Source organism: Cupressus sempervirens, chromosome 8, assembly GCF_028749045.1.
Source record: "Cupressus sempervirens isolate cs-2001-9-10 chromosome 8, ASM2874904v1, whole genome shotgun sequence".
Lineage (NCBI taxonomy): Eukaryota > Viridiplantae > Streptophyta > Pinopsida > Cupressales > Cupressaceae > Cupressus > Cupressus sempervirens.
The window spans coordinates 778,111,508-778,131,595 of NC_143125.1; the positions used below are offsets into that span (position 1 = coordinate 778,111,508).

Here is a 20,088-nt window from a genome sequence, read left to right on the forward strand (position 1 = left end):
AATTGAATTTGCAATATCACAATGAAAAAGATTTCAGGGGCACCGCGTTTGTTGAGGATCAAGCTACATTAGTCAGTTGGTCATTAACAAGAGGATCTAGAGCCACGCCATCAAAATTAGATGAGTCTGGATTAATGGGAAACATAATTGTAAGAAGGGTTGCTAATACCTCACATGTGTAGGCAGCACACTGGAATGTGGATTCATCCAAATTTCTTTTGGCCACTGCTAGGAAGGAGGAATAGGCTATGTTCAAGTTACAGAATAAATATGAAACAATTCTTGAGGCCTATAATAAGGAGGTAAAAAGGAGAATTGAGCTTGAAGACAAGCTAATGGGGAAGTCTTCCAAGCCAAGAATAACATACCCCCATCCTTTAGTGGAACCTTTTAAATCCACCCCCTTGTAGAAATACCAGACACACCTCAAAGGCCAAAATATTACACAACTGAGGATTTTGAAGAAGAGAAAAGTAAGCTATGGGCCTTACATGTAGATTTAAATATGCAATATGAGGATAAGCTTAGAAAGACCCTAATGTATTTAGTAGATAAAATTGAATGGCCCTTGTTCTATGATTAGTTGGCAAGAGTAACAAGTATATGGGAGGAATTGAAAACCCATGATGAAACCCTCAAGCCTATTTTTAGTAAGTGGGGAATAAGAGAGAAAGAAATCACCCTTTTATGTTATTCAGTTATAAGGTCTTCCCATGACCAGATCGAAAAAATGTATGATGTTGCTAATGACCTGTCAGATTTTGATAATAAGAGAATTGCTCTGCAATTAAAAATTGTTTCTTATTTAAGCAAGTACAAGAATTAAAAATTTGATTTGTTTTCTTGTGCCTTGGATAGAAAAAGTAAATTGAAAAATAAAGATGCATGGAGTAAAGAACTAGATGACCTATTCTGCATAAGGATAAATAAAGTTGTAAACGAAAAGGGACACGCCTAGTGGGCCATCATGATAGAGGAATTGGTTAAAGTCTAGTTATTTTTTAATTCTTTGAGACAAGATTTTGTTGTTCTTGAAAATGAGGCTAACTATATATTAAAGAAACAAGATGATATCCTACAATTCAACTAGCCTGATGATGCACAGTTTAACACCTGGATGGCAGATATTGCTTCTGATGAGCAGTTAGGAGAAGGTGGTACAGATGATGATGAAGAACAAAAAGTTAGGGTGCAGATCATTAACACATCAGCACTAGATCTGAAAAAAGAAGAAGGTGAAAAAGTAATATTTCCTACTCAAGGTGAAAGCAGTGAAAATTTGCAAGAAAAAAATGATTTAGAGGCATCATAGATTAACCCTTCATTGGCTAGTTTGGTAGCCACATATTCTGAAGATCCAAAATAGTAGGGGACAAATCAAAATTTGATGATTTGCAACAGTAACAAAAATGGGCCTACCCAAAGAATTTTTGATGCACTTGGCATTCTGTTATGCTCGTTTTTGTCTCTTGTTATGGTGTTTTGTCTCTTGTTTTGAGGGACACCTGTTAATCACATTTTCCCTATGCTTGTTGCAACTCAAGTCTATATAAATGAGTTTTCAAGGCATTGTGATGGTCTAAAACTTGTAGAATTTTTTTTTGCTTTCAAGAAAAGTACATTCAGCCGGTCCAATAGTATGTAGTTGTTTTGATTTTTCTTCCAATTGTACTCTCTGATAACATTTTGAAATGACAAAAATAGCAATCTGTTATGGGCTTTCAATTGATTTCTATTGGTCATTGTATTAGTCATCTAAAAGGATGATACAAAAGGGTATTTACACTATATTTGTGTCATTAATTTCTATCTCCATTTTATGGGTTTGTCTACTTTGAAGTCATTTAAATAAGGTTTAACTTGGCTGAATGCAATCTGGATGGGTTGTATGCTAATTTCACTTTTTCTTTTAATTCAAGGAATTATAGAAATGCTTCAATGAATCAACGGGGTTTATGAGTTTATAAAAAAGATACTTCATAAGAATGGTAATGGGTGATTACAATTGATTAATTCATTTACAAGTTATTTGAATTAGATCTCCTACCAATAGTTAATTTTCTACCCAATGGATAAGGCATCGGTCACATAAGTCAGAAGTGAGCAAGGGTGAATTCTACTGCTGCATATCAAATCAATTTTAAAACTAAAAGACCATTTCATTCCATTATGTTGGTTACCACTTGTTTGCATATAGTTTTTCGAGTCTTAGATAGCTGCTAATTCCAGGAATATTTGTAAACTAATAGGAGATTTATAACTAGATCTTCTTATAGGGGATGCATATAGATTTGAGAGCTTTTAGAGAAAATTGATAAACTGTGTATGTGCCTGAGGGTAGAAGATGAAAATTAGAATGAAACTAAGATAATTTCATACCACAATTTGCATTAGAATCATCCCTAGGTATACCCGACTTGGTTTAGCAGAGCCTAATGAGTAGAAAACCATTTTTGGTTTTGTTGAAGTTGGGTCAAAGTGGTTTATTCATGTAATTGCTACTAGGAATTGGCTAATCCTTAGATTGTGTGAATAATTTCACTGTGATATTGAGCATTTTGTTGCTCAGTAGTTTCAACCACCAACAAGATGTGAAAACACTCATAGGAGAAATGGGCATTGGTTGCTGGCGAGTTGGAAGCTGGGGAAAGAAATAGACAGAAGAAAAGAAATCAAGTTGGAAAACTATCAAACTATCAAGTTCCTTTCTTGATTGTGTAAATTGTTAAATGTTAATTTTTGTTCCTGTTCTATAGTGAAATCTTATTTCCTTGCCCTACCTTGTACTTTGAAACTTGTGTGTTGGTTATCAATTATTTGCCATGTCCAAGCTTTCCAACACAATTAACCACAAGACATATTCTTATGTTACAAGGTGTTTCGTCATTCTTAGAAGAGGAATCAAAATCATGAATATTACCATTGATTAAATAGACATGCCCAATAGTGGAATGAATTAACTATCACATATAACTTCTTGCAATGGAATTTTAACAAAACTATTTCAGTAATATTCATTATGTATATGCTCTTGCCTACGATGTTCATCATTAATTTGAGAACTTCCTCATTGTTGTGGCATTAATAAGTGTAGTATACATCCTAAATTAATTGGGGGATTAGTCTAATTTGAAGGAGTATATATTGGCTTCATTTCTAGCTTTGGAAAATATTGTTGAAAACTAGATGGTGATTCATTCATTCCTTACAACCTAGTGTGCTATATGGAGCCATCATATGTAAGAACATCTTAATATATAGAAATCTTTGTACTTTGTTATATTTTATATTATAGGCTATATATTTTCCTTTTGAGACAAATATTGCAATGAGGTGTTTCTCCAATAGATTGATTAAGGTTTTTGTCATTCCACATCTATTGACAAGTTAATGTAATTATTGCTAAATAGATAAATGAAGTCGTTATCAGGCACAGTCGAACTATGCATCAAACTCCATGGATATAGTTATATAATGCAACCAGTGATGCCCTACCTATCACATAGGAGACATTTCAATTAGGAATTTTACTAGCATTTCAATTTCGTTTGATAGTATGGGCTAGGTCTACATTGAAGTTTCTCTTGAAAATGACTAGTATTTGGGCTTGAACAGTGATTGGATAAATTTTAGAGTCATGATTACTTATGAAATGAAATTACCAAATTAAATGTTGTTAAACTTCATTATCAACATAATGTAGTATGAAGAAGTATTAGACAGTTATTGATTAGTGAATTATAATGTATTATGAGATTTCTCAATCAATATATTTTAGTATTTTCTCTTTTCTAAACTTAAATTCTTCAAGCTACCTAAGATAAGTTTTTCTACTAGAACTTACTAAATACCTTAACATCTAGGGTATTGATCATTGCATGATTAGAAAGACAACTTATTACACTATGGATAACAATTCCAATCTTAGTTGGGGGCTTTGATGTTGAGGATGTTCCATCTTATTGCTGTGTAATCTTGGTAATGCATAAAGTTCACTTGTGAGAATGTCTTTTAGTAACTATGTTAACTTTGAAAACATCTCTTAGATTAAAAAGTGGCATTGCCAGTTTAGTTTACAATTGAGAAAGACATGAAATAGAAAATGCATTATGTCCTTGAATTTCATTTAATATACCTACTAGTATGAAGTTGGATAGTTTAAACAACTAGAATAGGAGCAATAAGTTTTTACATCCTATATTTTAGGCATACAAAGACAAATTGATTGGTGTCTATCATCATTTTATTATTACTAGGTTTGGTTAACAATTGAACTACGTTTTAATGCATATTATGAATACCATATATGATGGCATAGTAGGAATAGTATTTGTACAAAATTTATTTGATAAATGTTCATGTTTTCAACATACATTGATTAATGGTATGCTATGTGCTTATGGTGGATGAGTAAATAATTATTTTTTCAAAGTTTATTTATGTTCTTTGATTCTCCCTTGTATGTGGGTGTTAATTTTCCAGTGGTTTGATATGCACCTAAGGTAGGATTGTCATTTCATCCTACAACCTAATTATCATATCAGTGGGATGTATAAATTTTTTTTTTTTTTGATGATATGGTTAATGCGAAATTAATAACATCTTACATTGATTTTGTCATGGTATTACATTTCATGTTGATGGTACTTTATGAAAAGCTTATGATGCTTATCTTACATGCTCATATGCATATATGAAGGTTATGATGTGAGTTGGAAACAAGGATGATTAATTTCTTTTGACTATTATAAGCTAGATATTGACCTAAATATGAGATTTTGTGGCTTTATCACATACACATTATAACTAGTATCTTATGAGTTATGTTCATCCTATGTTTGTTATTGACACATTTATCGATTGAGATTTTTTTAAATCTTTTTTTCTCAATAATATGAAATGATCTCATGCTTATTGTTTCGATAATATGTTATATTTGCACAATTCCATTACTCTCCTCTTAGTTTTGCTTTTTTAGACTATTTTGATGTCAGGCTAGGTATCTTACATGTCAAGAAAGAATTCAGGAAAGCTTAACAGCTTCATGGTAGGGTGGTAAAGCACTCCTACAATATTCTCACCCTTCTATTTTCCTAAGCAAGGTTTGGAGCTTATAACAACTTGATCATCCTATTCAAACCACCTCATTAGTTGGTACATCTTGGTATCCTGGTAATGGACATATTGTTTCTTTTAGATTTGAGTATATATGTATATGTATCAGTTTTGTTAAAGTTAATGATAGTTAATCATGGTAATGGACATATTGTTTCTTTTAGATTTGAGTATATATGTATATGTATCAGTTTTGTTAAAGTTAATGATAGTTAATCAACTAATATTAACTGGTCAATATTCAAATGACTTTGACTCTCATTGAATTTTCTGCATTTATTGGAGATTGCTGATGTGACATTGGTTTTGCAAGGGCAGTCCTATTCTGTGGAGTAGAGTTACAACCCTCTCAAATTTGGTAGGCTATGGTAGAATATTGAAAATGATACCACATCCAATTTATTTCTCCATTTTTGTTTTGTTCTTCAACTATACTCTATAATACATAACTAATGTCTTTGGTTCTTCTATTCTACATACTTTCAGATTATGTGTGCTCTTTCTTTTCTATTTTGAGGATCAACGCTTTTCTTTTATCTTATACTCTCTGCTATCTTTATCTCTGCTCCTTTCGTGTCATGTAATTCTTCAACAATACTATGATGTTTATGAAAAACCCTTTTACAATTTCTCTGTGGATATATCTTCCTTTTTTCTATCAATTTCTCCTTTGCATCTACAATGCTGCTTGCTGCCTACCTTGTCACTGATCGATATTTTTGGATTATACTACTTTTTTTACCACTATTGATCTTCAAAAAACTGATTGTTTTGATATATTGGTCTCAGTATATAGAAAGAAGTACTTTTGATTCTTAATCACTAGAGGTGAATGCTTATTGTTGCCGTCAATGATGTCCTCTCTGCTTGATATTGATCATCGATAAGAAGCTTTAGACATTTGTCGTAGGTTGTTCACATGTTATTCAATTTTGAAATATAATCTTATCAATATGTTATTCTTCCCTTATGTTGATTTGTTGCTCCTAAAGTTAATCCATTCGCTGCCCTTCAAATTTGCTGCCTTGAGTTGATAAGATCGTTTCCTTCGGCTGCAATTCGCTACATACAGAGCACTTTTTATTATTATTAAGAACTCAATTGGTTGGAACATATAACATATTATTTTTATTTAATATTAGTAGTATTTCTGACTATTTGATCATTAAAATTAACTACTTACCATTTTCATTACTTTACTCTTTTATATCATTACGATTTACTACTTATTCACCATCTAATAACAAAATAAACTTCTTCAATTTATTTTTTTCTTTTTTCAATTTGATTTTTATATAACTAAATTTTCAAAGATAATAATATCTATTATATTATTTTAAAAAACTAGATATAAAAAATTGAATTGTATTATTAAGAAATAATAATATTTTCTATTTAAAATTAAATTTAACATTGTTAATTCTTTTTACCGTTCAAATATCCTACTACAAATCAATCTAATGTATGATAAATAAAACATGGTTATATATATTGTGAAGATTAATTATTATGTTTTAATTTTGAGTAGATTTGAACCCCATGCCTATACACACACATATACACATATATACATACACATACACATACATACATACACATACACATACATACAAACATATACATACACATACACATACACATATACATACACATACACATACACATACATAGATATATATATACATACACACACATACACATACATACTTTTACACACACATAATAAATTTTATTGCTTATAAAGATATCATTGGGGCATATATCTCAAGGAATACATGTACTCCAATGTCTAAGATAAACCCCTCTTGAATCAAAGGTTAAAGGTTTGAAATTCGTGACTTATATTATAATTCTTCTCTTTTAATTTCTTTCTTTCTTTACTCACTCCAAGGCTATACTTTCATCCTTCTAACCATAAGAAGGATTAGTGGCATAATCCTTCTAACCATAACAAGGATTAGTGACATAATGGTAGGTTAATGGCTTAGCAAAAGAGAGGTATAGAGTTATGTATATCTATTTGGGTATATATGTGTACACCCATATATACTCAAATAGATATATCATACACATTTAAAATGATTAAATCATTATTAATCAAGAACATCAATAACACACATCAAAATCTAAATATGAACACATAATTTTCTAGACACTAACTACCACTAGTCAAACCACCAAATAAAATGATAACACATAATCCCCAAGACTAGGTGACTTGACTTCCTATCAAAGTTCTAGGAATACTCATGATATCATAGACCTCCTTATCAACAACTCCTTCAAGGATTCTAAGGAACTCTCAGACCTATGTAGCCAGGTGGAGTTGATGCCTAGTACCTACACACCTATATCACCAAGCAATAAGATATATATAACAATAGCATGCAAAGAAGACGTACACCACTGTGTATATTTTCCATAGAAGTGACTATGATGGCCTCCCCTCATCCAGAAGAGGTGGCAAGTAGAGGATATATATACATATAATGGGTTAGCAAGGTTAGATTTAAACCACATCATAAACATATCATAAACATGAATTAGAAGAAATTATACCTAAAATGATAACACCCAAACAAATAATATATCCAACTAAAATATTGAAAGCATAACATAATATTGTGAATTCTAAACAACATGTAAATCATGATATAAAATAAGGATTAACATCATATGAATATTTCAACTGCATAATGGTGGCATGATTAGAGAAATGCCTAAATTATGAGGGTATTATTTGATCATATATCTAACTAATATTCATCTAATCAAATCACAAAACCCTATAAATAGTTTCAAAAGGTCACAAGTAGATAGGTATCACTCTTTTGTATTAAGAATGTTTTGAAGGTCCTAAACAATAATTAAATCTTATAGTGTCACATTCTCTTTCCTTTTTCATTAAAATCACTACCAAACTAAACCAAGGGTATTAAGAATGTTTTGAAGGTCCTAAACAATAATTAAATCTTATAGTGTCACATTCTCTTTCCTTTTTCATTAAAATCACTACCAAACTAAACCAAGGATGTTTTGAAGGTCCTAAACAATAATTAAATCTTATACTGTCACATTCTCTTTCCTTTTTCATTAAAATCACTACCAAACTAAACCAAGGGTATTAAGAATGTTTTGAAGGTCCTAAACAATAATTAAATCTTATAGTGTCACATTCTCTTTCCTTTTTCATTAAAATCACTACCAAACTAAACCAAGGAACATAGTACTTAGGAACAATAATAAGAGAAAAACATATAAGTGTTCTATTTATGACTCAAAGCAACACTAATAATCAGTCACGATTAGAGGGCATCGCAATCCATGATAGTTGAACTTAGCATTATTGGTTAGGTTAGTTAGGATTATTTGAACCTAGCTTTGAAACCATGGAGGAAGGTTGCCTGGATCAATTGTGATGGTAGGACAATCATTCGATTAATATTAGTCATGATGTCCCTCAATATATTTATATATAATTTATCATGTTCTCAATTGCAACAATATTAATATTACTCATGATGTCCCTCAAGATATTTATATATGGCTTATCATGTTCTCAATTGCAACAATATTGTAAACACTTTTATACTTCAATTGTTAACTTAGTAAACATTAGTATTTTAATTTCTTTAATTGTTTTTTGATGTGTTAACTCAAACACAAAAGTACAAAAATCACACAAACTCAAACTATTGTCGAAACTATTGTCGAATAGTATAATGTTAGAACATACAAATTCTTCTCACTAAAAACTCTTACATCATATTTACAACTCAAATCAATTAAGTTTAAAAAACAAAATCAACATACATGGTACAACACAAGAGTTAGACAATACAAATTTTGCTCAAGAGTTAGACAATACAAATTTTGCTCACTAAAAACTTGTACCATCATCGTATTTAAAACTACTAAAAACTTATACCATCGTATTTAAAACTCAAATATTTTTTCTAAATCAACATGCATACAAGTACAAGAGTACGCAATACACAACACACTAACACAATACATGTTTGTAGTGCCCAAGCATTTATGTATATATGTATTTTAGCTATCTTGTATCATATATTCACGTTTATATAAAAACAATCTCGCATCTATATATATGGAAAAAAAATACAAACCCCTGTATGGAAAAAAATACAATGGAAGCTATCTTTTATATATTTGTGCATTTTATATATTTGTGCACATAAGTCCACCCATTTAAATACATCTTATATAATATAATATTTTTATTTTTTAATTTTCGTGTGGCATCGTGTATATATATGCATTTAACACACACACATATATATATGTATATTATACATATATACAATTCAAAGTTTGAGCTATGAAAAAAGTCATAGAACATATATTCAACTGCATTATAAACACACAAAAAACTCTAAAGAAGAATCTCAAATATGCTTGGAATCCATTAAATATTTTCAAATCATGCATCGCACAGAAGAAGTGGTGGCTTTTTTTTTTGTTTTCGGTGAGAGATTAACTTTAACTCAGCTTTTTGAAGCAGTGCTACCAGTACCGACTCATTGTTTTTCCACCAAACAAAGTTTCCATGGTCTTAAATCCAAGAGAAAGAGTGTAAGGGGGACAAGGACGAGAACAAATTTTATATTATTGCAATCTTTATAATGTAAATTATACTCTTAAAACATGTCCACAAAGTACATTAAAAGCTGATGCATTTCACCTGAAAATTGTCAGAAAATATTTTACAGACACAAACTTAAAAGCTGACTAAGCATGTAATTTCAGTACCGAATAGTTGCATTTCTACCATCTTGTTTGGAGACTCTGCCTTCCCTAACATTGGCTGCTGATGCAGACTGTGCTCTTGCAGCCAAGCTTCCTTCTCCTGTTGGGTTTCCAGCTTCTGCCTCTCTACGCTGAATGCTATAACAAACCATTATTTCCACTTTTAGTATTATAAAAAAGAAAAAAGAAAAATATTGTTAACTATTGGGAAATAGCTATAGCAATCAAGGTGCATCATGGTATGGATGACTGAATACTATATAATTGAAGTTATAGTTTGAATTTGTGGTACCTTCAAAAAAGAAAAGAAAAACATTGTTAATTATAGGGAAATGGCTATATATCAATCAAGGTGCATCATGGTATCAGTGGCTGAATACTATCAATGATGAAGACTGTTGTGATACATTTGAGGTAGTTTTGACTTCTTGTTGACGAAGATTCGTTGTAGCTTATACACCGTACCATGGCCTCATTGATGAGATGTTGAAGATTGATGATAAGTTGTAGCTTATACACCGTACCATGGCCTCATTGATGATTTGTTGATGCCATGGTGCACTGTACTATGGCTTGAAATAAATAGCAATAGTCTTCATTTGAATTTGAACTAAAAGAAGGGTAAAAATTTATGGAAATGCAAAGAGATACAGCCATTGATGCCATGGTGCACCCTGATTGCTTGATACCCATTTCTGTCAAAACTTCAGTTATGTACCATCAAACCATCAATGTTATGGTGCATCTCGACTACTAGATAGCCATTTCTAAATATTGGTGTTCTTGTTCAGTGTCGCTGTGCTTAAGCATTTGAACTCCTTTTATTGGGCTCTATTCATGTGCATATCAATTTTATTCAAAATTAATTGTTTCTAAAACTTGTTTTTAAACCAATTGTTTCAATAATAACTTATGTAAAAGTTTAATCAATTTCGTTGGTCATTTTTATCTTCTCCTATATACATCTATTCTTTATGGAGTCTATCAACTTTCTATGAGAGATCCTCAATGCTTTGTATATATCCTTTTGTTCTGAGTAGAATATAAAAGCTTTCCATTGTCTACTCCATAAGCTCTAGAGTATGTGGATTGTCAGGTTTCTTTCTATTATTTATACCCCATAAGCTATGAAAGAGATAAAAGGGTAAATTACAATTTTGCATCTTCTGGGGTGATTGACCTCCCACCAATATCTCTTCTTTCATCAGCTTCTCGCCCACCAAATTGTGCAATACCTTCAGCGATGCCTGGATCTGGCTGATCCCTGCAATTCAGACAACACTACTGAAGGAATAAATATCAAACGAATAAACTAACTGAAAAATATTTATTGTCTTTCAATTGCAGACAGATAGTAAACCAGCCATAAGTGCTTATTAAGTCCAATAAATTTTATCTAAATTGAGTACCCAAGATCTTAACCCTGCTCAAAATCTCAACTTAGAAAAAGAAGGGTGCTTATTCCCTTTTGGAAAACCTGTCATAAGTTTTAGCTGTGAAATTATTCTGGTATAATTAAAATGAGTACAATATAAGGACAGCTTATACATGTTTGCATGACTGGAACAAAATACATTGAAGCTTGATCTATGTCTAAGAGAGATTCAATTTGTTATCTAATTAAAATATATTCACGTCATGATTGAAATGAGAATGTAGGGCAGAATTGGATGGTTAGTTCATCAGGAATCTGCTGAGGGAATCATAAACGTTGAAATTGGAATTCTACTGCAATGGATTTCTAAATGTTTTAGCCTAAGCTTCATAATTGATTAGAGATGTTGTGGTGTAATGTATATATTCATGAGTGTTTCAATATAAGGTTCATACTCCATAGGAGATGAAGTTGGGATACTGCTTGGACAACTATTTTGCAATGGATACATATCCAAGTGTTTCAACCTAAGGCTAGTGCTCTATATGGAACAGGAAATAGTGCTCTTGACAACCCATAATAATAGTGTACTGAAGACATAACAACTTTGGTGCAAAAGATACACTTGGATACATATCTGAGTTTTCCAATCTGATGAAACACTAATGCGTACACCATAAGAGATGAAGCATACAGAACAAAATGTATACATAAACACTTTGTTGCAATGGATATAAAGCTGTGTTTCAATCTAATAAAACGCTAATGCATTTTTCCTAAGAGATGAAGCATGTATACAAAAGTGTCTTTTATGTTTAAAACCCAATAACCCAAAAGCATTGGCATAAAACCCCATACTGAATTTCTAAAATAATCAGTTATTTAAAGTACCTGAGCAATTTAGGGGGAGCATCCGGAGCCATGGGCACAACATGACCTTCCTTGTCCTGAACCCAAGCAACCGCTTTCCCCTGCTTTCCTTCCTCCTCCTGATGGACGCCCATGTGACCACCCTCTGAAATCCTGTGCCTCTGTTCTCTGTAGGCCTGTACTTTCTCTTCATCCTCAGAAACAACACCGGGCCTGTTTGAAAGAACCGTTGGCTTGTTTCCTGCCTTGCTACCGGCTATTCCTTTATCTGGCATCTTGCTTCCCATTATTATTATTAATATCTTCCACACAATGCTCTTCTGCAATTCCTTTTCCAATTCATGCATGTAAACCTCAACAAGAAGGGTACAAATATAGTGCTTTCGCTGTTGGGTAGATGATTACACATGGTGCCACGTTTGGTAGTACGTGTAATCAAGCAATTCAATTCAATATCTCGTTTACATGTTTACTTAGTAAAATAATGATAAAGGTCTTTCTAACATAGAATTACTTCTCCTATGTATGGTCAGCAGCAAACTGGTGAAGCTGTTAATAGATTCAATCGTCCGTTGGTGAATATGATTTGAAAAATAAAAATCAATGGGTCTTTGATCTATTTGATAAGGTTGAATGGTTCTGAAATCGTGTTGGCAAATGAGGTTAGGATCGAAGAAGTTCTGGAACATAATTCAATTTTTTTGGAACAACATTCATTGTGAAGGTCAGTTATAAAAGTTGAACCAATAAAAATATATCTTAATATACAAAATAAATTTATATATTCTATGTGTAAAAAATGGCCATCCATTAAACATACATTGAGTGTATTGTTTATTTACAGCTGAGAAATCTAAATAATAGATAGCTGTTCTGCAACAGATATAAGAAATTGTAGTGATGTATGAGAGTAGACTATTTAAGTGAATAAATATGTCAATTTCTTCTCTTGATCATAAGAAGATGCTGAAGGAAATTAAAGTGCATGCAATTAAATGTATCTGCCTTCTGTTGGAAAAATTAAACGTTGAAGAGCCAGCAGGTTGTCCTCGAGCCCCACGCCTATCTACCCTGTCTGTGCGTTCCATGAACGGCTGGCAATTTTTTTTGGTAGGTGAGATTTTGAATTTGGACGTTGAGGGGGAAAATATGACAAAAAGGAATGTTTTGAGATTGATTATTCAGAGTGTGTGCGATCAAGCAAATCAGAGAGAAGTTGCAGAGCAGAGCAGAGAAGAAAAAAAGAAAGAAGTTTGTGCCTACAGTTGCACGTGTTTTCCATGTTCTCTATAAGTTTGTCATTGTTGAATTTGGCCTATTGAAGCAATTGCTCCAGGCACCATTGTATGCAACCATTAGTGTTGCAAGTTTAAAGTTTATTGAAGTTTGAAGTTTTACCAGTTTAGGGTTATTTTAAGGTTTTCTGGTTGAAGCCGAATGCTCCCAGATTTTGTAATAGTTTAAATCTCAGTTGAATAGTAAAGCAAACAGGCATACTTGAATCCATTGCTCTTCCTTTGTTCATTGCATTTGACAAGTTTTGTTTGGAAGCTTAAAGTTTTGGCTCTCTGGTTTTAATGGTGAAAACATTCACGTTGGAATTTCCTAAGTTATAATTTTTTTTTTGGTTTGAAACAGAACACTTGGCATCCTCTTCTGTTGTTAATATTTTCTAAGTTATAAATTTTAGTTAGAGCTGAGTTCACTTGGCATCCATTGGTGCCGAGCATTTCCATTGTTGCTGAGCATTTCTTTTGAGTGCCGAGCTAACTCGGCACCTACTACTTTTTCTTTTGTGTGCCGAGCTCAGTCGACACTTTCAAGTGTTGAGCAAATTGTCACTCGACACCTTCATGTGCTGAGCAAAACTGGCACTTGGCAATAGTTTATGCCAAGCAAAATTTTAGGTTTAGGGTTGTGAGTTTTTGAAGTTGATTTATATTCCTCACACCTTCTAGGCCATCCAAAAAATAAGAGAAAAAAATACTATTTGATTTCTTGGTGTGGGCATGGCCAGGTATATCCATGGGGTTATCTAACATAGAATATCAAGTCAAATTGTCAAAAATAAGAATCCAATATAGAATAGAAAGTTTCTATATATTATATCTAGATTAAGTTAGAGGTATGAAAATAAATTAAAAATAAAATTAATAAATATTTTTAAAAATAGATATAATATTTTTTTGATAAAATAAAGTATATATATTATTTTAGTTAAGAAAAGTTCATCTAAAAAATGATAAATGAGATAAACTCAATTTAGTGCCATAATATATAGTAACTAATAATACAAAGTTATATTAGCTATAAAGTTTGAAGTTATAGGAGAGTTTCTATTATCAAAATGAATCTATATGAGGAAACCACTTTTCATCACCCATCTAAAACAAACAATAGCTTTACTTTCTTATGGTTGAATGCAAGGAACTAATATATTTTGATCTTTAGTTCGAACATGATGAGGCCAAATGACTAAATTCAATTAAGACATTTCATCCATTCCTATTTGTAGTGCTACAAAGATATTGAGGAGAGATTTTCACCATGGAGTAGATACCAACCAATCTAAAATATGTAGACGATACACAAACCTACAAATATTGGTTAATCAATGAATGTTAATACCGCTACAATCAGACCAATCACACCCTTTGTCCCTTTAGGGTGGCTAGTTATGAGGAAAAAACCATCATGGGTTGTATATGTATAATTATACATTTAGAATTATCTTGATTATTGTTGTGTCCTCACAACTTGTTGTCACTTAGGTTTGCACCCTTGTCCAAAGCCTATGCGTGAGGACAACCTAGTGAAACATGGAAACAACCTCCAAGCTGTGGGACTTGAACTGTGAGGTTGAGTCTCTGAAGAAGGCCGGCTTCCTCTTACTATTAGGATGCACCTAACTACTCTTGGAGAGGAAAAGGGAGAAGGAGAGCATGAAAGAAAATCTACCTAATCTAATCTAAAGAGGTGATGCACCAAAATAGAGTGTTCAAACCAACCTCTACCCATATATGCACTATTGAACCAGAATGAAACTAAGGATATACACATTCAGAATTGCTTTTAATCTAATAACCACATGCAGACCAGAAAAGTTGAATGAATGACACAAGGAAAGAGAAGATTCACTTATATGTCATTCATAGGCTGAAAGAGATACGGTGAGGCAGATTATAGACTTTCACAAAACAATGGTGAAAGAAAAGAGTTCTTACACTTTCATACCAATGGTTGAAGGAGATAAGGTACAGAATCATACAGTTCAGAGGCAAGGGAAATTTTACACTAGAATTGCAGAGCAATAGCAGAGAACAATAGAGAATGTTTCAACCCTTTCAAAATTTACAAAATGTACCTTTATAGTGCAGGCATAACTGAGATGTCCTCTAATTGTAGTTACTCCTCAACCACTGCATTGAAGTCCTGCAGAGAACAATCATGGAGAAAATTTGATCATAGATACAGATCTAGGGCAATGATATCTGATCTTTTGTGTCAAATAATGTCTCAAGAAGACAGAAATGGTGCCATAACTATGCTCTGACTAGGTAGATGGATTATCAGAGGTGGTGGAGTGCTCTCTTGCATTTAGCATTCATTTCCTAGTGGTTGGGATTGATCATGAAGATTAGATTCACAAAAAACCTTGATTTGTTCTATTCTTGGTTCGTGAATCAACAAGTTAACTTAGTCAATCTATCTTGGCACCGAGATGAGCCACATGGGCCAATCAGTTCATTCCATTCTACCACCTTGTGGATCTTACATGGTTGACCATTCCTTCCTTCACTAACTGCACCCAACTTTTCTCAAAGAATCCTGACCACGACGTTACACTAACCACCAACTATATCTAACCGTTACTGCCTCAACTGGACCCACAAAACTCTGAGGATACATGAGAAATCCTTGCTATGTTTCTATAGCTAAAGATCAAGCATCTTTCCATAACGACCTAGCGAGAAACATCGATCTTCCACCATCCAATGGTCTTGAAGATACACCCACCTGTCAGTGTGCTGACCAATAGAAACCTAGCCTTTCTCTAACTTGCCCAATAAGTTCTTTCTTTTGCAGCCCACCAAGGAAAATAGGACCCACAATCCACGTGTTGCCAGGTCATTAACTCGCTATATCTAAATAGCATGCATCTTCCCATAGCGAGTTAACGAGGACCTTTGATCCATGCTGATCTGACAATAGTGAAAGATGCACTGAAGGGACTGGCCCACTTTTTGCACTTTCATCGCCCTAGCCAATGAGAAATTGACTAACCATCAACGTGTCATTAATTTGTACATTCATTCTTGGCGCATCATTGGTTCGAGGTCCACCCTGTGGCTTATGGAAAAAACCTAGCCCCACGAGACACGTGGCAGTGAATCGCTATCTCGCTATATATATCTTTTGAGCATCTTTCCATAGCGAGTTAGTGAGGACTATTGATTTTTCATTAATCTGATGGTCAGAATCCCTCTTGAGCATCCACATCACATGAGGTCCCACCAAACACTCATTTCATGGTGACTCCCTATGTCGCTAGCGACGAGCTGTTTGAATTTTTTAGTAGCGAGGTAGCGAGCATCGGTGACTTTATCCAAACTTGGTGCCGAAAAATAAAAAACCACCACTACCAAACTGGGCGCATCGATCCACGTGGAAAACACTCGCTAAGTCACTATGCATATCTATTAATCACCTTTTCTTGGTGACATGGCGAAGGTCGTAGATCCTGAGAAGATCCAACGACGAGATAGGATGCAGGACGGCCAAAACATATCATAAGTTTGATTTTTTAAATTTTTTTCAATGTTTCTTAGGCATTTAAAATAACATTAACTCTGGGAACTAGCCATTGATGGGTAAGCATTTAAAATTTGAATATTGGCGGGGCACAAAATGAGCAACACAACTCACACCCCATTTTGGTTCTTTGGTCTAATGCAGTTTCCCCTTTTTTGCAAAGTCTTCATCAACTAGTCACATCAGGCATGCTAAATTATTCAATTTGTGTTCCTAATAGTTTGATGTCTTGAGTGTCATCTCTTTCTTCCTATTTTTATTTCCGTCCTCTTCTTTTCCCTTTTTTGTGTTATTTTTCCTACTTAAGTTGGATGATCAAGTGCTTTCCAACATTTAGGGACGGTCTCCATCCATTAGATTACCTAAAACTCAATGACTTGAAACATTGAAAGTGCAAACTACTAAACTCCCATGTTAGAAGATCATGTTTTGGACATCTTAGGTTCTCCTCTAATCCTTGACATCCTTGATCCTTGAAACCCTGATCCCCAATAGTTGGTGGTCAAGGATGAGAAAAACTTGGGTGCCTATAAAAGGGATTTAATGCCTTCATTTGTGCACATTGTCCTTATAGATCTTAAAGTTTCCTTTAGCACTATTTTTCTTTTAAAATGAGTTTGAGATTGTGTTTACATGCTTGATCAAAGAGGTGTTCAGTGCTTTCATTTTCATTTCTCATGGTTGATCATTGGCCTTTTGTTTCCCCAACTTAGGTTGACTTCCCTTTTGTTGTTGTTTTATTTCCTCCATTTTGGCTATGAATGTTTTTGTTTCCCTTATTTTCTTATTTTTGGTGTGTTTAGTCTTTATTATTGTTAGTTATTTTTGTTGTTCCTTCTTGTGTTTAGGTTCCTATCTAAACCCTTAACAGTTGGGAGTGATTATATTCAAACCCAAAGTTTTAAGAGATATAAATTACAAAAATCTTAAAACCCTATCTTCTTAGCATCAAGATTTATGGGGTATTGTGATCCCTAATCCTCAAAAGAGGGTAGGGGACCATAAGATTCCTAAACCCCATTCATCCTCATGTTTTAAACAAAGGCATTATTTACGGTTTTGGGGGCATGATGCCTAAGGATTTTCTTGAATTATGTTTTTGATGAGTTGGTATTATTACATTGATCGAGGTAATGAGATTTGAACTTGGATTTTCCCAATTATAGGTGGCGTTCTTGATTTCTTGGTTGACATTTCAAGAAATGTGATTAGTAAAATGCTTTCTAGGTGATTGGAAAAATGTTTTCTGAAAGTGTTATGATCTCAAGGTGGTTATGGAGGATTTAAGAAAAGTCAGCTAACATGCTTTAGTAAGGGTTGTTTCTATTGACAAAGAGAGTTAAAAGTTTGAAAGTTAGGTTTGACCAGCCTAGCTATTAATAAAGGGTGATGAGTTAGGGAAAATATTCTATGTTGTGAAAGAGAAGGATTGTTCATGGAAGCTAGAGATTTCTTGTGAAGAAATTGTGTAGATATAATAAAGGTTCTCATTAGAAGGATTTAGAGATAATCACAATAAGAGATATGGTTGTACTACAATGAAATTGACTAAGGTATAGATACATGCTACAATATAGTTCAAAAATCTATCAATTTTTTGTTTGATTTCTCTTTGTAAGATGATAAGTCTTCCTAAGTGATGTATCCCTCTTGTACTTGAACAATGAGCTCTAGGTAGTGTGTTTGCATGTATATACATTCATCATTTATAATAAGCTTATAGTTCTAACAAGGTATTAGTTTTAGTATGGCTTCAATCCCCACTAATAAATGATAAATATTATTGTGTTAAATGTTTTGTGATTGGTTTCTAATTTGTGTTTACATGCTTAATTCATATAAAATTAATAATAAAGTTTTTAGAGCATATGGGCTTCAAGGTTTAAGGATTTAAGGGTTTGAAAAATTAAAATTTTAGAAGAAAGCGATTCACCTCCTCCCTCTCAATTTCTTTTTTCCTTATTTCCTACATTTTGTATCAGAGCTTGGTCCCTTGAAGGAAACATAACATTTTGATGGAGATCCAAAGATGGTAGCATACAAGAAGGAAAATTCACAGTTTGATGAAACTTACTATAGTTTTTGGAAGATCCACATGATAGTGCATCTTAGATGTTGGAAATATAAGAGGAGTAATTGAGAGGGGAGGGGTGAATTAGTTACCACTAAAATAAATCCTAGATCCCTTAGATGTCAGTAGAAAATGAACTCAGAGAATTGAATACTGCTAATGCTTGACAAATGCACATAAAATGTTGTAACTCGATAAGAACTGAATATGTTTGGTAGGTATTAACATGCAAATCTATAGATGTTATCTGTGATTAACACTACTTTAACTTAGTTTCAAAAACATAAAATAAAATATCATGAACACAATTGACACTAGGATTTAACATGGAAACCCAATTTGAGAAAACTGCCAACTATAGCTAATTACTATTTTCACTCTTCTAAACTGAGCCTTGTTAGGAGCCAACCTTGTTAAAGGTTACAAAACACACTGTTAGGTGTGACCTTGTTAGAGGATTTAATCACCCTGTTAGAATGGTCTTGTTAGAGGTCTTTAGACAATTCAACAAAACTACCACCTTGCTAGAGGATTTACAAATAGTTGTTAAGCCAACTCTGTTAAGAGATTTAGATCATTACTACAATGGTTAGAAAGTAATAATGAGATGCCCTGATTTGAATGCAATTGAATTTCTGATTATAGATCTCTTTTCTAGCTTGTATTTGATCCTTTTTGATCAAATATATCTTTTCTGCTCCACAAGGATATTAGATGCTTATCCTTGAAATTCACTTCCTCTCTTCATCATTAAATCTTCAATTTACTCACACACTTATTGAATCCACAACTTGACCTTATATCTTTCATATTGTCAAGTTAGCTCAAATACAACTTAGAATAAGTAATATTCATCACCTCAATCAGCTAGAACCAACAGATAAATCAATTAAGCTTAATATGTCAAAATAAGAAAATCCTTCATTAGCTAGCCCAACTTGATAGACACTAACTTAGAAATGATTTCTTATGTTAACCAACTGAAGCTCAGTTAACACTGCATATTCACATAGATCCTTTGGTAATCAAGTGAGCTCAATTAGCACTGGTTCTCTACAACATTTCCTTCATTAAC

At 33.0% G+C, this 20,088-nt stretch overlaps 1 protein-coding gene across 1 annotated transcript; it reads right to left on the reverse strand.

The window, feature by feature from the left end:
• Positions 1-9,725: 9,725 nt before the first annotated feature.
• Positions 9,726-12,451, reverse strand: LOC149544727 (uncharacterized). The gene is made up of 3 exons (XM_089796433.1): positions 12,152-12,451; positions 11,039-11,149; positions 9,726-10,023 (listed from the first exon to the last, which is right to left on the reverse strand). The coding sequence occupies exons 1-3, from the start codon at positions 12,415-12,417 to the stop codon at positions 9,882-9,884; spliced, it is 519 nt and encodes a 172-aa protein (XP_089652559.1). The 5' UTR covers positions 12,418-12,451; the 3' UTR covers positions 9,726-9,881.
• Between the last annotated feature and the right edge of the window lie 7,637 nt (positions 12,452-20,088).

Coding starts and splice junctions, on each gene's coding strand:
- LOC149544727 (XM_089796433.1), bottom strand. CDS start 12,417: ATGGGAAGCAAGATGCCAGATAAAGGAATAGCCGGTAGCAAGGCAGGA. Junction 11,150..12,151: donor GCTCCCCCTAAATTGCTCAG/GTACTTTAAATA, acceptor TCTGAATTGCAG/GGATCAGCCAGATCCAGGCA. Junction 10,024..11,038: donor ACCCCAGAAGATGCAAAATT/GTAATTTACCCT, acceptor GGTTTGTTATAG/CATTCAGCGTAGAGAGGCAG.